The sequence below is a fragment of the Zootoca vivipara genome, chromosome Z1, assembly GCF_965207765.1.
Source record: "Zootoca vivipara chromosome Z1, rZooViv2.hap1.1, whole genome shotgun sequence".
NCBI classification, from domain to species: domain Eukaryota; kingdom Metazoa; phylum Chordata; class Lepidosauria; order Squamata; family Lacertidae; genus Zootoca; species Zootoca vivipara.
Window position 1 is genome coordinate 55,414,885 of NC_142583.1, and position 18,188 is coordinate 55,433,072.

The 18,188-nt window shown below is 44.2% G+C and overlaps 1 protein-coding gene across 17 annotated transcripts in view; it reads right to left on the minus strand.

Annotated features, from left to right (window-relative positions):
- Window positions 1-270: 270 nt before the first annotated feature.
- RAP1GDS1 (Rap1 GTPase-GDP dissociation stimulator 1) overlaps window positions 271-18,188 on the minus strand; it is a 111,751-nt gene continuing 93,833 nt past the window's right edge. For 9 of the 17 annotated variants that reach the window (XM_035112296.3, XM_035112295.3, XM_035112300.2 and 6 more), the window contains 8 exons: window positions 16,102-16,245; window positions 15,155-15,286; window positions 14,450-14,584; window positions 10,096-10,221; window positions 8,651-8,790; window positions 6,111-6,237; window positions 4,522-4,650; window positions 271-975 (listed from right to left, as the gene is read on the minus strand). In XM_035112296.3, coding sequence (XP_034968187.1) covers window positions 848-975; window positions 4,522-4,650; window positions 6,111-6,237; window positions 8,651-8,790; window positions 10,096-10,221; window positions 14,450-14,584; window positions 15,155-15,286; window positions 16,102-16,245 — 1,061 coding nt within the window. In that variant the 3' untranslated portion in view covers window positions 271-847. The remainder of the gene's footprint in view (window positions 976-4,521; window positions 4,651-6,110; window positions 6,238-8,650; window positions 8,791-10,095; window positions 10,222-14,449; window positions 14,585-15,154; window positions 15,287-16,101; window positions 16,246-18,188) is intronic. The other 8 variants (XM_088661141.1, XM_088661137.1, XM_088661140.1 and 5 more) reach the window with 1 other exon arrangement.

Consider the following 18,188-nt stretch of genomic DNA (forward strand, 5'->3'; position numbering starts at 1 on the left):
CCACAGAGCAGCGTGGTGGCAACCACTTTCCTGCAGCCCACCTGTGGGGTCCCAACCCTCTCATTGGAAGACCTATGTTCTAGAGAGGATACATGATGAACACCATCACCCACTGCAGAGGAACAGCCAGCTTAGTGATTGATGCAGGTATGTCCTTGGCTATAACTACTTGCGACAAGAGAAGCTAAGTTGCTTTAAAAAAAGAAAGAAAAAAGACTCATTCCCATCCCCAGATACACGAATTGCTGCACAAAGGAACAACACGCAAGGTAAAGTGTGAGCGCACTGGAGTTTATTTGTTTACCTCTAGGTACCATAAGGTTGACATTAATATGCAAGACCAGTGAGTGAGCAGCAAGACTCCCTTCCCAAAAGAGGCTCCCTCCCCGTTTTCTGAAACCCCTGGCAGTCCAGCCCGGTCTTGCTGCCTCCTGTGCTTTGTCCCTAAGTTAGCAGTACACTTGTTACGGAGTTTGGGCTACGAGGGGAGGAGTTGTTGATGTAGTAGTACCACGTCTTTCTCTCTCTTACATTATTATAGGACTACAACATGCACATTCTACTATGTGGCTCAAGCAACGAGAATACATGTAGAACAATTAACAGGGCTAGGAGACATCTTGTGTTTGTGTGTAAGAGAGACAGGGTCCATGTTGATGGCGACTGGCTATGGGTTTATAGAAATCTCGGTTGTGGAGAGAGAGAGAGGTACCTACAGCAGTTCGATCCGTGTGGGAATGTTACATGCATGCACAAGTGACACAGTGGGTGGGAGAAACGCAGCAGGACAGGACGAGAGGTGAAATCTGTGACGCGATGCTAGGTGGGAGCGCGGGTACCCCTTTCCTCAGCTTTCCACGGCGAGTCTCTGCTCTGTGAGGGAAGCCTGCTGGGCGACCGTTTTGTTCTCGTGGCTGCGGAGTTTTGATACGACGTCTAGAAAGGCCAGGCTCTGCACTTCCTTGTGAAGGAGTTCTGTCAAACAGAAGCGAGACGGTTACTTTCCTGCTGGGCCTTTATGTGTGCAGCTGCTCTTTTGTTTGCCTTTTCTGGGGAAGCAGCAATGAACAGAGGCCTTGTCAACTTGGCACAACGCGGTCGCTAGAGAATAAGTGGTGCTGGTGGCTGTAAGCGGTACTTTTCAAGCATCTTAAATTTAGGGAGCCAATTAACGCACACACTTTCCTCCTTGCTCTGCATATCATCTGCAAGCAAATGGGATCTGTCTTAGTCTTGCGAGGGAGACCTAGCAAACGTGAGTTGATGTGTGGAGAAATAGGTGGCCGTGTGCAAGTTTCTTCTTCTGTTTGTTGTGTTGTGTGGGCAGGAGATGGACCCCCTTCTGTTTATATATACATCTTTTCTTGCAGGCGTTTGCAGTGCAAAACAACTACCTGGCACTAGGATGCATCAAATCTCCTTAAAAGGAAGTTGCAGTTGGGGCCTGTCAGAGGTTGAATGGGCTCTTATGCCCAGCCTCCCTCTCTACAGCCCTGGTGATGCTTCTAGCTCTGGTTAGCCATGACTGAAGACTACGAGGGCCAATATCTGGTGCAATATTGTCTTGTCTGAGAGGCAGCAGCTCTCCAGCATTTCAGGCGCAGTGTCTCCTATCAGTTACTTGACCCTATTGTCCACAGCTGCCAGGAATTGAATCTAAGGCAGGCATCTGCAAACTGTGGCCCTCCAGATGTTTTGGCCTACAACCCCCATGACCCCTAGCTAACAGGACCCAGTGGTTGGGGAAGATGGGAATTGTAGTCCAAAACATCTGGAGGGCCGCAGTTTGGGGATGCCTGATCTAAGGTCTTTTGCACCAACCTGTGCTCTACCACTGAGCCTTGGCCCTTCCCTGAATAAGAGTAATTAGATGATGCTGAAATTAAGCCATGCTCCATACAGAGTGAGGCTTGGGTGTAGTGCAGGGCTTCTGCAACGCCTTCCTGTTTGGAGCTGGGGTGTTCTTAATGGGGCCACCAATGCTGTTAAAGGAAGGGGTGGGGGTGGGGAGAAGGCCCCGCTCTGTGTCACAGGACGTGTCCCCCTTTCATGAGAGACACTATGTAACAGAGCAGCCTCCCCCAAACTTTTTGTACTACATCTCCCCTAAGTCCCACCTCACGCAATCTTCTGGGTAGGTCTGCTGAGAGCTGTAGTCCAATACAAGTGAGACTCGCCTCGGCCCCCTTTCTTGTCTCATGAACATATAGTGGAGAAGCAGCCTTCAAAATCCTGCCCCTCACTTATTGTAGACCGCCTTAGTTGAAGGAATCATTCACCCTCTTATACTAGCTGAGTAATTTAACAGTACAGAATGCTGTTCTGTGCAGTCCCTATCATTCCCAGTATGCTTGGCCAGTGGCGATGGGAATTGTAGTCTCCAGAGGGCACTGTATGGACTGTGCCCTTGTTTAGTACCTGAATAAAGTGTGCCTTTTCAAAAAGAAGAAAAAAAGCAAGCAAGTATCCAGGCAGTGATTTTTTGCTACGGCTTAAATGGTGGTTGTAATTAAAGCAACCTGCTCTCCTCTGTTCCTCTTAACTAAGATGCCAACACGGACTGTGCTATGTCAACAAAGAAGAAATGGAACGAATGATGCAAGTGCACAGTACTCAAAATATTTGTTTTTTGAGTACATCTAGAGGTCTGCTCAACACTGCTGGATTTAGTTGTCTAATTTAGTTGTCATGGTCGGGGGAAGATGAAAAAGCTGCTTTAGGCGCTAGGAGGATACCAGGGTTGAGGTAAACACACAACGCTTATTCTACTGGGGCTTGCTTAGGCAACAGCACAGGCTGCTCACTAACAAGAGAGCTGTTACAAATCAATTCTGTTACCCTACAGAGCCTCCTACTTCCAGGATAGCTTGATATCTACAGCAGGTGTTTCTCTCTGGGTATTAAAGGTTCTAGTGACAAACCAAGTCCTCTCTTCTCACACTCAGGCGCACAGCAATGACTCTGATGGCAATGAATGTTCTGCTTTCATTCTTTTGATGTTACATACATTCCCTATTATCTTCAACATAAAGCATCTGTTGGAACAGGAAAGCTCTCTGGTTCGCAGAGGTGGCAGCAAACCCAACAGAAAGAATTCTTTGTCAAGACTGAAGGCTCTAATGGCTATCCCAGGCATCCCCAACCTGCGGCCTCTCCAGATGTTTTGGCCTACAACTCCCATGATCCCTAGCTAACAGGACCAGTGGTCGGGGAAGATGGGAATTGTAGCCCAAAACATCTGGAGGGCCGAAGTTTGGGGATGCCTGGGCTATAAAATGTATCCTAGCTACCTAGAATGGTGGACTGACTGCAGTCTTTGTGGGGATGGGTGGTTTTCTAAAGGGGCGAAAAGGATTATTTTAAGGTTGATACAAAAAACACCACATGTCGACAAAAGACGACAGGTTGGGAAGCTACCCACTCATCTCCAATTTTATAGGACTATTAAGAAGCAAGCCCACCTCTCGGGAGCTGCTTAGATGACAAGCTAAAATGAGAAACCCAGACTTTACGCCATTTTTCCAACAAGTGTTTTAAACTCTTTCCTCCCTTTTAATGAGATGCTTTCTAACTGCAAGTCAGTGTTGGGCTGAGAGGGGCGACGCTAGATAGGAACAGTATATCAGTTGGGTGATTGGTACACCAGGAACCAATGGCTCTAGATGTTCATGGACTCTAGTCCCCAACATTGCTGACCACTGGCCATGGTTGTTGGAGCCCAAGGACATCTGGAGGGGCCACAGGTTCCCCATCCCTGGTTCACAGTAGCTCTCCAGGATTTCAGGCAAGATTTTTTTTATCCCAGTCTTACCCAGAGATGTCGGGGATTGAACGTGGAATCTCTTCTATGCAAAACACAAGCTTTACCACTAAGCTACAGACTTTCTCCATGGGTCTGAGCAAATGCACCATTCTTATGCTTTTGTTTTGTAATGAATGCTGTAGAACAGAGATTGAAATCACATGGACCAGCCCTCATATTTCAGTGGCATACCAGTAGGTCCATACTTTATGCTAATAGTTTCAGAGATTGGTTTTCTAATACAGAAGCACCAGTCCAGCTAAAGTTAGTTGTAACTATGGAGTGGTGTACACAGAGTCTAATGGTAGGGTCTCATAGAGGTAGAATGTGCTTTTACTTGAGACCAGAGGAGTGGGATCACATTTTTTAATCTCTCAAATTTCCTAGCCTATATTAGATGAGCACAACAAGGAGGAGGTGGGCACCTTTGTCTTCAATGTGCTGAGTTAAACTAGCATCTCTCTTGAATGCAAGCCCCCCTTGCTTTCCATGAGACCTCTGTCCAAATAAGCATGCATTCACTGCTATGTTCAATGATTACTTCTTCGTAAATGCACATAGAATTCCAGCCTTTGCTGCAAATAGACTTGATTGGAGCTGTCATTTGCATGCCACTCCTGGCTCAACAATAGGCTTGTGTGTCAGCCTTGGGCACGTAATGTACAACCCTCATGACTTTTTTGAAAGTTGATCTAAAGCAAAGCTGTGGAAAGACTCACCTGATCCCATAAGAGCACAGATCAGCACCATGGAATTGTACTTGATTTCTGGTGCACTCCTCTCATCCGAAAGCAGCCTGTGTAGAATCTGCACTAACTGAGCACTTTCAAGCTCCTTCTCTGCTGTGGCTGTGAATCGAAACAAAATGGGAACTTTTAACTCTGAAGGACTGGCTTCCTTTTGTTTTTTCTTGGGGGGGGGTAGGGTGGGTGGCATTTACTGACATATTCTAGTACAAAGAGTGCCGTGGAACCATAATACATGCCTCGCTTAATTGAACAGAATCTAAATTTATATTACTTGGTGAAGGAAAGTAGGGAGGGAAGCGTAATTGTGTTGAAGAAAGCCAATTGTATATATGTCTTGTCTACTGGGAGAGCATCCAAGAAATTGGGGTAAAGTCCACTCAAGGCACACTTTCAATTGCAGAATTTACACAGAGGAAGGGCTACAATATCCTCTGTTTGGGACAAATAAAAATCCCACAAGTTCCAATTGAATCCTGCTGTGTGTTTACCCTGGTCAATGTAACATGCTGGGGTAATCTCCCACCACCAATAAAAGGGATCAAAGGAAGCACATTTAACCACCAATACATAATTCTCTTTTAAGAACATCAAAAGAGCCGGGGACAAAATAATACCCCATGAAGTTCCCTACAGATGCCTAAATTTGGGGTACTTTTTATTTCAGCCAATGAAGCGCTTTGGAGGACTGAATAGCCCATGGGGTGGCCCAAAGAAAAGGTGATCCACAGAAACTGAAATAAGTTTCCTTCTTTTGACACAAGCACACGTGGCTTATTGTGAGGGTACTTGACTCGCTCAAGATACAGGGGAATTTGGCTTGGGGTAGTAGAATGTACCCCCTCAGAGTTAAAAAAAATGCTGTTGAAGGAGGTTTAAACAAGTCCATGTCCTCAAATAATTCTGTCTCTGGGAAATACAGCAATAAATTCTCTCCCTATAACCTATTCTCTCCCATAAGGTTCTTCTTGAACCAAAAGAACCGTTTTTTGACCCTGTTATCCCCTACAGCCTTTCTCTTTTTTTCCTGTCATTTACCTAAAGAGAAACTATTTGGAGAAAAACCCAGAAACTTCGTCATTTCAAATCACTACAGAAAAGATGGGGGGAAGTGTAACGATGAAACAACAAAAGACATCCAATACTGTTCTTATAGTGACTACATTTTCTAAAGCTTAATTTTTCTGAAATAGTCCATTGGGCAATTATGAAAGAGAGGCACAATTTATGTATGAAGTGTTGAGTCCTGAGCGATGGTGGCAAGAGGCCAAGGCTTCACTCACACATCCAAGCGGCATGTCACTGTGAGGTTTGACACAGTCATATTGGCTGTTGGCTTTGATACTGTTAGTCACTTATGGGTTTCCCTGTCCCCACACCCACCAGGAAGCAGGTGCCACAGCCCATTTTGCTGCCCATGTCTGCACTGATGCCTGAATAATACTTAAGTTTTCACCCTCACCAAGAAGCAGTTCACTATTCATTCATGCCTTAACCCTGACTTAACTCCCTCTCCTTCAACAGAGACCTGAGTACGAAGCGTTAACCATAGAGATACTTACCTAATTCTAGAGCTGCTATTAGTGCCAAGGCGACAAGAGCTTCATTCTGCATTATTACGTGTTCGCTAGTTGCCATGGTAACTAAATGCTTAATACCGCCGCTCTGAACAATGGTCCTAATTACATCCTAAAAAAAGATAATGCAAAGTATTGCAGGACATGAGGAAAAGACGACAGTCTGCTACAGATAAGCAAAACAGAACAATTCAATAATGTACACCAAGGGTGTTAAAAACTGGTAGTGATCTACCCCCTTTTGGGGGGGTTCAGGTCAAAATTGAGCTTTTTTTTAGGAAGGAAGGCCCTGTTTTGGGGGGCTAATGGCTTTTTTTAGGGGACCCATAGTTGTTGAGCTTCTTTGGGAGGAGCCAGTGATCTACCACAGACGTCCAGTGATCTACCGGTAGATCATGATCTACTTGTTGGACGTGCCTGATGTACACTATATTGATATATTACACACATAACAAGAGTGTGTATGTGGTTTACAACTGCTATTATAAAACAAAACAAAACTTGAAAGATTTGGCTCCCACCTACTCAGAAGTGAACATATGAAGCAGTCAGAACACTGGTTTATTTAGCAGAGTTTTCTCTATGCCATGAGTAGGCAAGGTGGCACCTTCTATATCAGGGTTTCCCAGCCTTGGGACTCCAGCTGTTTTTGGACTATAATTCCCATCATCCCTAGCTTGCAGGACCAGTGGTCAGGGATGATGGGCACTGTAGTCCAGAAACAGCTGGAGACCCAAGTTTAACTCTAGATCAGGCACCCCAAACTTCGGTCCTCCAGATGTTTTGGACTACAATTCCCATCTTCCAAAACCACTGGTCCTGTTAGCTAGGGATCATGGGAGTTGTAGGCCGCAGTTTGGGGATGCCTGCTCTAGATGTTACTCAGCTCCCATTGGACCATCCAGCATGGTCAATGGTTAGGGGAAGATGGAAGTCTCAGTCCAACAACATCTGGAAGTCTCTGGGTTAGTCTACTTGTGACTGGTGGTGTCTTTCCAGGTCTTTGGCAAAGCTTTTTTTCTCAACACCTGAAAACCCATTTAACTCTGAATTCCAGGTCAAATGATGCTGAGTTGCACGCCAAAAGGCGGATCAGACTTCTCCAGACAGGCAAGTAGCCAAGGAGCTCCAACATCTAGTCTATACCATGCTGGCTGGCTCTAGCACTGCCCACATGTCCCTGCATCACATAGAATCATGGAATTGGAAGGGACCCTGAGGATCCTTTACTCAAACCCCCTGAAATGCAGGAATATGCTGGTGGCCCATAAGGGGATCGGCATTACCAGTACCACCGCACTCTAACCAACTGACACCAAAGTCAAATCATTGCTGCTGCTACCGTTTTTCAGAGGCGGTGCCCCTGCCCACATTGTAGTTGTTAAATCCTGTAGCAGCCTTTTCATTCAGAACCTTCCAAGTTCCCCGCTGGACATGAACTGCAGGAGAAAAGTTCTTCCTCTTCTGTAATGCTGAAATGAAGCTCTTAGGTTGGTCAATTGAGGGACAGACAAAAGTAGGGTACTCACACAGTGCACAGTTAAAGCAGTACCCCATCACTTTGCCCCCAAGCTTTTTGAGGGGACCAGCAACAAAGCAGAACAGCACCTGAAGCCGCTTGTGTTGTGGCCCATGTGCCTCTCAAGTGTGCCACTGCTGCCGATGTGAAAACACACACCTGCGACTCCGGGAACAGTAGGCGTCAATTACATTTCTGCACATTTATTTTCCAGCTTCAGCTTAAGTACAGCACAGTTTGAGACCACGGCCTTGGCATTTAAAGTAGATTTGATATTTTGACTGAATGAGATGATTAAGTGAAAGGCAATGGCAAGGAAAATGTAACAGTGATGAAAACGGCACGCGCGCGCACACACGCACTCTCTCTCCTTTTGTGCTTCTTCTCCTTGTTCAAGCCACAAGCTGAAGCCCATTAAAACAGAACGTGTTTATGATAGTTTATATTCCGTAGCGTTCAAAAGGATTGTGCTGTGACATTTTTGCATGCAAATGAAACTAACAAAGCAAACAGAAGAGTGGGACCTGGTTAACCTCCCTGGGGAAGAGAACTATAGTTGTTGATGCAACTGAATACACTGTGAGAATTTATTCTCAGAATCCGGGTACCGGTAATTTTACACCTGAATCTTGACCCATAAAAGCCATCTCACGTGCAGAAACAGGTTCTTGTATGCAAACACAGAGGGAGAAGCTCAACATCGCTAGCCACGCTTGTCCAGTGTTGCACATGTAACAAGTAAAGCCTAGACCAGCCTTCCCCATCCAGTTGCCCTCCAGATATTTTGGACTAAATCTCCCATCCTATTTTACCATGGGCCATCTGGAAAGCATCAGGCTGGGAAAGGCTAGGGTAGGCTGACATGATAACTTTGGACAAGCCACACCACCTCAGGCGGTTCAGATCCTTGCCTCTACAAGGGGAGCAATCTGCCTCGGAGAAGTGAAGCTGCTGTGGCAACACAAACTTATTTCACAGCCTTGCGGTTTTTGCAGCAGTCACTTACTTTTGATTTGCTGTGTCGTATAAGAGCAGAGAGTAGTCTGTTTGATTCTCCCATCACACCTGCGTGGTCCTTGGCTTCACACCACTCCACCAGCCGCTCAACCAGCTTCACGTTCTTCCCCAGTTGTTCAGCAGCTTCTGCTACATATAACAAAGATGGCATTTTTTTCAGTACACGGCAGTTGTTGCTGCTGCTGTTCTTACCCCCCCCCCACACACAACCCAGCACCCCACATTCCAGAAAGGTGGGAAAGTACAAAGAAGAAAACCTTGATTTTGAACAAAGAGGAGGCAAAAATAGCAATGGGCAGAATCCAGTTGGTGTTGCTCTGCTAGCAGATGATGTTCATTAGCAGAATGAGGAAGGAGAATTTTTTTTTGGGGGGGGAGGATTTCTCCTTCCCTAAGCAGTCTGGCCCCCACTCCAAAAATCTGAGAAGAAACCACCTGAAACCAAGTGGGGAAGAGGACAGAGGAACAGCCAATAATCAACTTCCAATTCTGCTGATGGATATTTTCCATTAGCAGAGCAACACCAACTGGATTTCGTTTAGGGAAATATTAACCCAGTCAAAGGACATTGCTCAAGGTTGTACAGAAGGGCTGGTGAGGGGTGTGGCCTGGGGAGATTACCAAGGGCCGGACAGAGAGTTTTGAAGGACCAGGGTCTGAGGATCCCCACCCCGAGGTAGGTTAAAAAGAATTGGAGTGAACAGGGTCAAAGGTACTAAAAGTGTGTTTCTCAAAAAGGAAGCTGTGTTACTGGCTCTTGAGCAGTCAATACAAAAACAAGTCAGGTGGAGACAGTTAAAGGAAGATGTCTGGAGTCTCCTCTAGCAACCATCACATCGTTTTAGAGAAAAGTTGCCATCCATGACTGTCCAAAGCAGTGGCAAGCAGTATAATAAAATTGTATTTTGCTGTAAATACACGATGAAACAAGGGCTGCAGTCCTGCTAACCTGAATATTTTAGTTCCACACGATGTAGCAAATTCCTTGTAATACCTTGTACTAAAATGTGAATAATCTGAAGCTGGTCATTATATCCAAGGCGTGCTAACTTTAAAATTGTGTTGTTGCCTCAAACAGTGCTTTTTAAAAATAAAAGGTGTTGAGATAACAGTTAACTATGTCACAAAACTGTTCACGTGTGTAGGAAAAGAGGGTTTTTGGAACACCTGAAGCTGCAATATACTTCAGATATTCATTGCATGCCACACTATGACTGAAGCAAGCTGTGCTATGCCAATAAATCAAGATCTTAAGCTTGCGCTTAGATAACTACAGACAATCTCAGGTTTTTAAGAAGTCCATGCTTTTTTCACTTTGCAGATGCATTCAATTTATTTGAAGGATTTTCTTGAGATCCCCTTTTTCCTCTATAAGGAACGTAGCAACAGATCAAGGGCAAAATCATTTAATACAGGAGAACAATTTATTTTTACCTTGTGCATCTATTAACATTCTTAACGTCCCCAGAAGCTTGAACTGAACAGGGGGCATCTCGGATCTGAGAAATTTCAAAACGGCTTCTGCCACACCAGCTGACAGCATCTTTGCCTTATTTACAACTGCATGAATAAAGAACAGATATTATGTGAGAGGCATTGCGGAGATGATACACTTACACTGCGTGAATAGATTTAGTCCTGAGGCAGCCTTTAAACACCTTTTCCAAAGGCTTCCAAAAGCAACATTAGAGAATTCAGTTGTGTGAGGGGGAAGATGATCAGAGGAAGCAAGATTGGGTCCTATTCTACTCCTATTTGAGTTGTAGGGTTTTGTAAAAAAAAATGTTTAATATAATACATTATTAATTATTATTACTATTACCATTATTTTATTTGCCATTCATCTGACTGGGTTGCCCCAGCCACTCTGGCCGGCTCCCAACAAAATATTAGCAACACAGTAAAATGTCAACCATTAAAAAGTTCCCGATACAGGGCTGCCTTCAGATGTCTTCTAAAAGTCAAATAGTTGTTATCTCCTCACTATCTGATGGAAGGGCGTTCCACAGGGTGGGTGCCACTACTGAGAAGGCCCTCTGCCTGCTTCCCTGTAGCTTCACTTCTCGCTGTGAGGGAACTGCCAGAAGGCCCTCAGAGCTGGACCTCAGTGTCTGGGCAGAATGATGTGGGTGGAGACGCTCCTTCAGGTATACTGGGCTGAGGCCATTTAGGGCTTCAAAGGTCAGCACCAAGACTTTGAACTGTGCTCGGAAACGTACTGGGAGCCAATGTAGGTCTTTCAAGACCAGTGTTATATACATTATGTATCATATATAAATCAGTTCATCCTATTTCAGTCTATTTAATGTCTTAAAGGTAAGGTAAAGGGACCCCTGACCATTAGGTCCAGTTGTGACCGACTCTGGGGTTGCGCGCTCATCTCGCATTATTGGCCGAGGGAGCCAGCGTATAGCTTCCAGGTCATGTGGCCAGCATGACAAAGCCGCTTCTGGCAAACCAGAGCAGCACATGGAAACGCCGTTTACCTTCCCGCTGTAGCGGTTCCTATTTATCTACTTGCACTTTGATGTGCTTTCAAACTGCTAGGTTGGCAGGAGCTGGGACCAAGCAACGGGAGCTCACCCCGTCACAGGGATTCGAACCGCTGACCTTCTGATCGGCAAGCCCTAGGCTCAGTGGTTTAACCCACTGCGCCACCTGGGTCCCTATTTAATGTCTTATGCTGTGTTAAATTTGCTTTTCTACTTACCTAAGAAAATTTATATAAAACTTCTATTACCTCCTTTCTTATGTTATATTAACTGTGTAAGTATATGTAGTCCCCTGTATGTCAAACTGTACAGAAAAGCTGACACGATATGTTTAACCAGTGTATGCTCTCTGGGTGAACAGATGTCAAACTGTGAAACACCCACCCACTCTGCTCTATTGGCCTCCAGCTTCCTCAACCTCCTGATCTATTTTAATATTATTGTAGCACCATAAAGGGACCCCTGACCATTAGGTCCAGTCGTGACCGACTCTGGGGTTGTGGCGCTCATCTCGCGTTATTGGCCGAGGGAGCCGGCATACAGCTTCCAGGTCATGTGGCCAGCATGACAAAGCCGCTTCTGGCGAACCAGAGCAGCACACGGAAACACCATTTACCTTCCCGCTGTAGAGGTACCTATTTATCTACTTGCACTTTGACGTGCTTTCAAACTGCTATGTTGGCAGGAGCTGGGACAGAGCAACGGGAGCTCACCCCCGTCACGGGGATTCGAACCGCCGACCTTCCGATCGACAAACCCTAGACTCTGTGGTTTAACCCACAGCGCCACCCGCGTCCCTATTTTAGCACCATGGCTCTACGCTTTAGATTGAACTTGCTGTCAGGGCAAGCAAGTTTAGACTGCCTTTAAAACCTAGAAGTCATCTCCTTCTGGCTATTTTCTTTAAGGGCATATTTGAAGCCTCTGGCTGATTTAGGAGCTTCTGGGCCCTTTTATAATCAAGTAATGTGTTCTGCTTAGGAAGTTTTGGGGGGCCAGGGTAGAGCACGGCAGAAGCCTAAGAAATATTTTAGATCAATTAAGCACTGCTGTATCCTTCTGTTTTGTTAAGACAGTTGAGGAAGTTACATATTTATAAGTAAATTTATGAGTTACTTAGGTATATTAGAACCTTTCACCAAATGAGGTGGTAGATTTCTGGGTTATACTCACTATAGATGGCAGATGCAGAGGAAAGGAGGAGGAGGGAGGAAGCACCTTTTTGGCTTGTGGCATATGATGAGTTCACACAAATAACTGGATAGACTGAGCAAGTGTCAGGGACTGGTGGTGGGAGGCACCAGCCAGTAAACTCCCAAGGGAAACCCCAGTGGAGGTAGGCTCAGAGCCAGGGGAGTCGTCGTCAGAGGGAGAAGAAGATTGGGAAGATGAGCTGGATGCTGAAGGGGCAACAGGGTATAGTGAGCAGGAAGAGCTGGTGAAAGAGAGCAGTTCAGACTCCGAAGCTGAAGAAGAGGAGAGGGGTCAAGAGGCTGCTTGACCCCTCTCCTGCTGCAACAAGCTCCCCTTCCCTTCATCAAGACCCCAAGAATGCGCAGGATAATAGGAGACAAGAACAGAGGCCAGAGGTGTGCAGATGCAATTTGAGACTGCTTGAGAAACATCCGGGAGAAGAAGAGCCTTAGAAAGGGTGGAAGGCAGGAATCTTCAGTCCTGGCAACTGCTCCATAGGGGCAGGACCTACTGGGAATGGTTGCTAAGTTGTATGTTGTTTCCTTGAATAAAGAGTTAACTTCACCGACAACAGAGCCCTGCTTCTTTCACACTGACCTGCGTCTGACTCCAGCCCTGACAGCAAACATATGTGCAGAAGGCTCAACACATGTAGGGCCTACAGAAAGGGATGCAGGATAGTGTGTGTGTGCTTGCAACATAGAGAGAGAGAGAGCTTTGAAGAGACAAAGAGGGTCTGCTGTGGACTTAGTTAAACGGAGGACAGGTGCTGTTCTATGAAGATGGAATTCAGAAGAATGCAAATCACCTCCCTCCTATCATAATCATTATTATGCGAATGACAAACAACCCACCTTGCAAACAGATGCCTATAACACTGCAAGGAGCATGTGCTTTTTGCTCAGTCTCTTGGGACCTCTCTTCCGCTGTTCCTGGCAACTGCACCTGTTCCACCCCTGTGAGGCTCTCTACCCCCACATGCGAAGAAGCAGGAGACAGACTTTGCTCCAGAATGCATTTTAATTAAAAGCGAGAAGTTAGATGGCATTTAGAAGATGGGCTAACAAGATGTTGCTTGTTCTGGCAGAGATTTCCACCTCAGAAGCTTATGCTTTATTTTTAGCAAGAATTTTTCACTAAGCTGTATTTCCTCCTTGCTGAGGGAATTTCGATAGTAATTTGCACTTCTTCTCAAAATCTTAGTTTGGGGTTTTTTTTTAAAAAAAAATTAAGTGAAATGAGGTGGGAGAATAAGAACATTTGTTGGTGCGTGCGTGTATCTACACACACAATGCATCTGCTGCTCTAATAACCCTTAACTTTACCATAAACATATACAAATAGACCTGGAAAGCAAATAGGCTGCTCACAGCTGAATGACTCCCTAACAGGAGTTCAAAGAGAAATAAAAACAAGAGATGCATGTAGAGATGCTGCACAGAGATGCATGTAGAAGAGAAAAGTGAAAAGTAACTGACGGGACTCTGGCTATTCTCCCCCCCCCCCCCCCAAACTTCATTATATCTGGTATGTCATCAATCCAACACAGGTCAATTTCAATTATATGCAAATCCCATAAACAAACTCAAAGTGTTCGCTGCCTTATGGATTGGCGGCCAAATTTGCTCCTGGTCCAATCACTTGCATCTCCTCCACCTCTTCTTTATACAGGACTATTATATTTTATAATAAAAATATAAATATACATAAGGTGGTATTTATCTGACATTTGCAGATAAATGATATGATTGCAGCACTGCAATCCTTACACTACCAAGTAAGGTAGCCCAGTATTTTTATCCCCGTATTAGAGATAAAGCAGCAGAGTTAGTGCCACCCAGTCCATTTCTCATGTATTAATCATTAGGAAAACGAGGTTCAGGCGGCAATGCTAAGTGCACTTAGTAGAGAATAAGTGAGCCCAACGAACACAGCGGGACTTACCTCTGAGTAAACCTGGGGAGGATTGTGCTAAATTGTTTCCTAATGATACACAGCAGGACGCGCAATTTGGAGGAGCAGAATTTCACCACCTCACACACAGACTCCCCGCCCTTTCCTTGGAACTGCTCTTGCATTTGGTAACATGCTAAACTGCTTACCAGGAATAGCGAGGTTTCGGAGCGCGCTCAGTGCTGCATGCTGCACTGTAACATTGCCATCCTCTACGTGCCTGTCCAGTAGGTCCATCAGCTTCTGAACGATGCCATTATCCACCATATGGATGCAGTTTCCATCTACGCAAGACCAGACCATCAGAGCATGCATAAAACGCTTCTCTGTTAAAACCATAGTTTTCCCTCCACCCAAACTTTCAGCAATACATTTTGCTCTTCTGCGACACCAATTCATCATTTAAAATAAAACTGGGAAGACGAAACAAGAGTCTGAGACCCTGTTTTTTACCTGCTTTCCAAATTTTCTTTCTTCCTTTTTTTGCCTAGGCTATATGTATTTAAATGCACAGCCTCCCCTACTCCATATGTTCTTCAAATCACTTTGAAAGCAAAATTCCCAAGGGACATGCATGGCTGTTTACCTATTCCTTTGCCTTTCACTGCATTGTGGGGGACACCATCGCCTCGTCCCACCTAATGTTTGGCAAGTACTAATGTCCTACAAAGTGGCTATATTTTAAGGTCTGAAAACAAACAATCCCCCCCCCCAAAAAAGTCGGGTCTCTGTTCGGCTGCTTATAATCCCCACCATAAAATGCACTATGCCAACAAATATATATTCCCTGCCCCAGTGCTATGTAAACTTTAGTGCTGACAGCAAGCTGGATTGTGAACCTCAATGATTTTTACCGTTTCTAGCAAAATTTGCTATCGCCAGCGCTCCTGCAAGCTGCAGCTGATGGCTATTAGATAGGATCCACAAAAGCACCCTTTGGAAAACACTTCCTTTTCCTCCTTCAAATAGTTTTTGCATTGATTCATCTGGTGGGGGGAAAGAAACAAAGTACATTTAGACAAAGTGTGAAGAATATGGATCTATATGTATACAGCTGCTTCGGGCCAAGTCAAGCCATTAATCCACCAGGTACAGTAGCGACTATACTGGGGTGGTATTCAACTAAAAAACAGCACAAGCAAAATGATTCCCACTTCTGCAACAGGACTTCCCCCTTTCACCTCCCCACCATACCCCCACATCTGCTCCACAAGGTAGGAGAAAACCCTAAAACAGATGGGGGGGAGCACAGGGGGAGGAGAACAGGGAGAGACTGAACCTTCACCAAACTGAACCTTCACCTTAGCATTAGGTTAAAATCTCCCTTAGCTCTCTACGGAAACAGATGGGACCTCGGCCTTGCTACATTTAACTAGAGATAGCATCTAGGATACAGTGCCCTGCCACTGTATTTCCTCTGCCGCATTCAACAAAACTTCCTTGTACCCATTGGGCTTACAGCACATGTAAAAGTTCAGCACATGTAAAAGTAAAACCAGCATGTCTGGGGACCATGCCTGCCAACTGCCTGGGAAAATTTGCTGGATGCATAGCTGCCAAGTTTTCCCTTTTCTCGCGAGGAAGCCTATTCAGCATAAGGGAAAATCCCTTAAAAAAAGGGATAACTTGGCAGCTATGGCTGGATGTGAAAAAGAAGAAAAGACATTTTAGCTGAAACTACTAAAACTCAGCCACTCTAGGTGAACACAAACTAACTAACCCACAGACTGCAATGTGATGGCTAGAATCCGATATGCTAATGACAGCATGAGAATTCCTAGGTTCCACATGCAATACTCACCTCCCAGCAGTAGTAGGACCATAAGATCAGAGGCAGTTTTGAGCTCGGCAATGTCATCCTCTTTGTCACTGTCTACGGTCTTTTGAACTATCTCCAGTAGACACTCAACCAGGCCTGCTTCAACCAGCTGTAGCTTAATGATATCTGGGTGAAGATAGAAGAACCTAAATATAAAATGCTTTTAATATACTGTGACTCCAAAAAAGGCGTAACAAAAGCCGGAAGACAAGGTAACTACAACTGTGTGTGCCACACAATGCCAAAGACTACTAGCCATGATGACTATGCCCTGTCTGCAAAGTTGGAGGCATCAATGTTTCTGAATTCCAGTTGCAGGAAGCCAATGGAGGGGAGAGTAGTCTTGTGTTCAAATCCTGCTTGCGGGTTTCCCACAGGCATCCAGTTGGCCACAGGTGAGAGCAGGATGCTGTTTACTAAAGATTTACTTGGTTTGCTGCATTTTAGGAGTTGTACTGTTGCTGTTGTTTTCCTCACAAAGCAAATTCATATGCTTCTGCTCTGCTCTGCTCTCTTTTATTATTAAATTTTTATTCACTTTTCTTTTTCTATCATTACGTACATCTCATATCAATAACATTTATGTTACATCACTTCTTCCCTCCCCTCCTGGGCTTCCCCCAACTTCCACTTCTGGTTTGTTTCCCTCTTGTTATATACTGCTGTTTTTTAAGAATCTACTATATAATTTCTTTTATTGTTTTTAATGTTCTTTGTTGATAAAGGTGTGAGTGTTTATTTAAATCCTGCCATCAAGTCAATATTCTTCCTTTGTTTCTGCAAGTATATTATAAATGGTTCCCACTCTTTTTCAAAGTCACTGTTGTCTTTTTCCTCGAAGTCTGTCCATCAATTTTGCCAGTTCTGCATAGTTCATCAATTTCTTTTGCCAGTGTTCTTTAGTTAGAATTTCTCCAGTCTTCCACTTTTGTGCTATCAAAATTCTCGCTGCCGTAGTAGCATAAATAAATAAATAAATAAATAAATAAATAAATAAATAAATAAATAAATAGTGTCCTATTCTCTTTCGGCAGATCTTGGCCTAAAATACCTAACAGGAAGGCTTCTGGTTGTTTAACAAATGTTATTTTCAACATTTTCTTCAATTCATTATATATCATTTCCTAGGGCCGTCTCTAGGCCCGGGTCCAGTGGCGCGGGGCACCAGGACGCCAGGCCACCAGGGGCGCCGCTGCGCCTGCTAAGAGGTGTGGCGGAGGCTGCCCCAGATGCAGCCCTAGGTGCGCCTCTCAGCTGTTCAGGCAGTTCATCCTATTCCATATTTCCATATTTCTTTTAATTTCATGCCAAATTTTTTCATAATTATTTTTTAAAATATTTGTTTTTTGCTGTTATCTATACACCCAAATACTTTACTTTTTAATGCGCTTCTATCCCTGTTATTTCTATTATTTCTTTCCTTTCAGATTCTTTAATATTTTAGTAACAATTTGGTTTTACTTTTATTTAATTTAAATCCTGCCACTTGACCAAACTCTTGTATTATATTCATTACTTTTGGGAGAGAGTTTTTTGAAACTTCCACAGTTATTACCAAATCACCTGCAAATGCTTCAGTTTATGCTCATTTTTCTTTACTTTTATTCCTGACACTTCTCTATCTTCTCTTACCTTTCTTGTCAAAACTTCCAGTACCAGAATGAACAACAGTGGTGACAATGGACATCCTTGTCTTGTTCCTTTTTTAATATTACATTTATCCATTAATAACCCGATTTACAATTATTTTTGCAGTCTGTTCTGAGTAAACAGCTTGTATCCCCCTATTAAAATTTGGTCCAAATCCCATTTCCTCCATCACTTTCCTCATGAAGCTCCAAGAAACGTTATCAAATGCTTTTTCTGCATCTATAAGCATCAATGCTGCTTTTTTCCTCATTTCTCACTTCCAGATATTCTATAATAGTCAAAACATTTCTAATGTTGTCTTTAATTTGTCTGCCTGGAAGGAATCCATCATAATGAATAAAATCTTTTAGAATTTTTTCCAACCTGTTTGCCAAAACAGATGCAAACAATTTATAATCATTATTTAATAATGATATAGA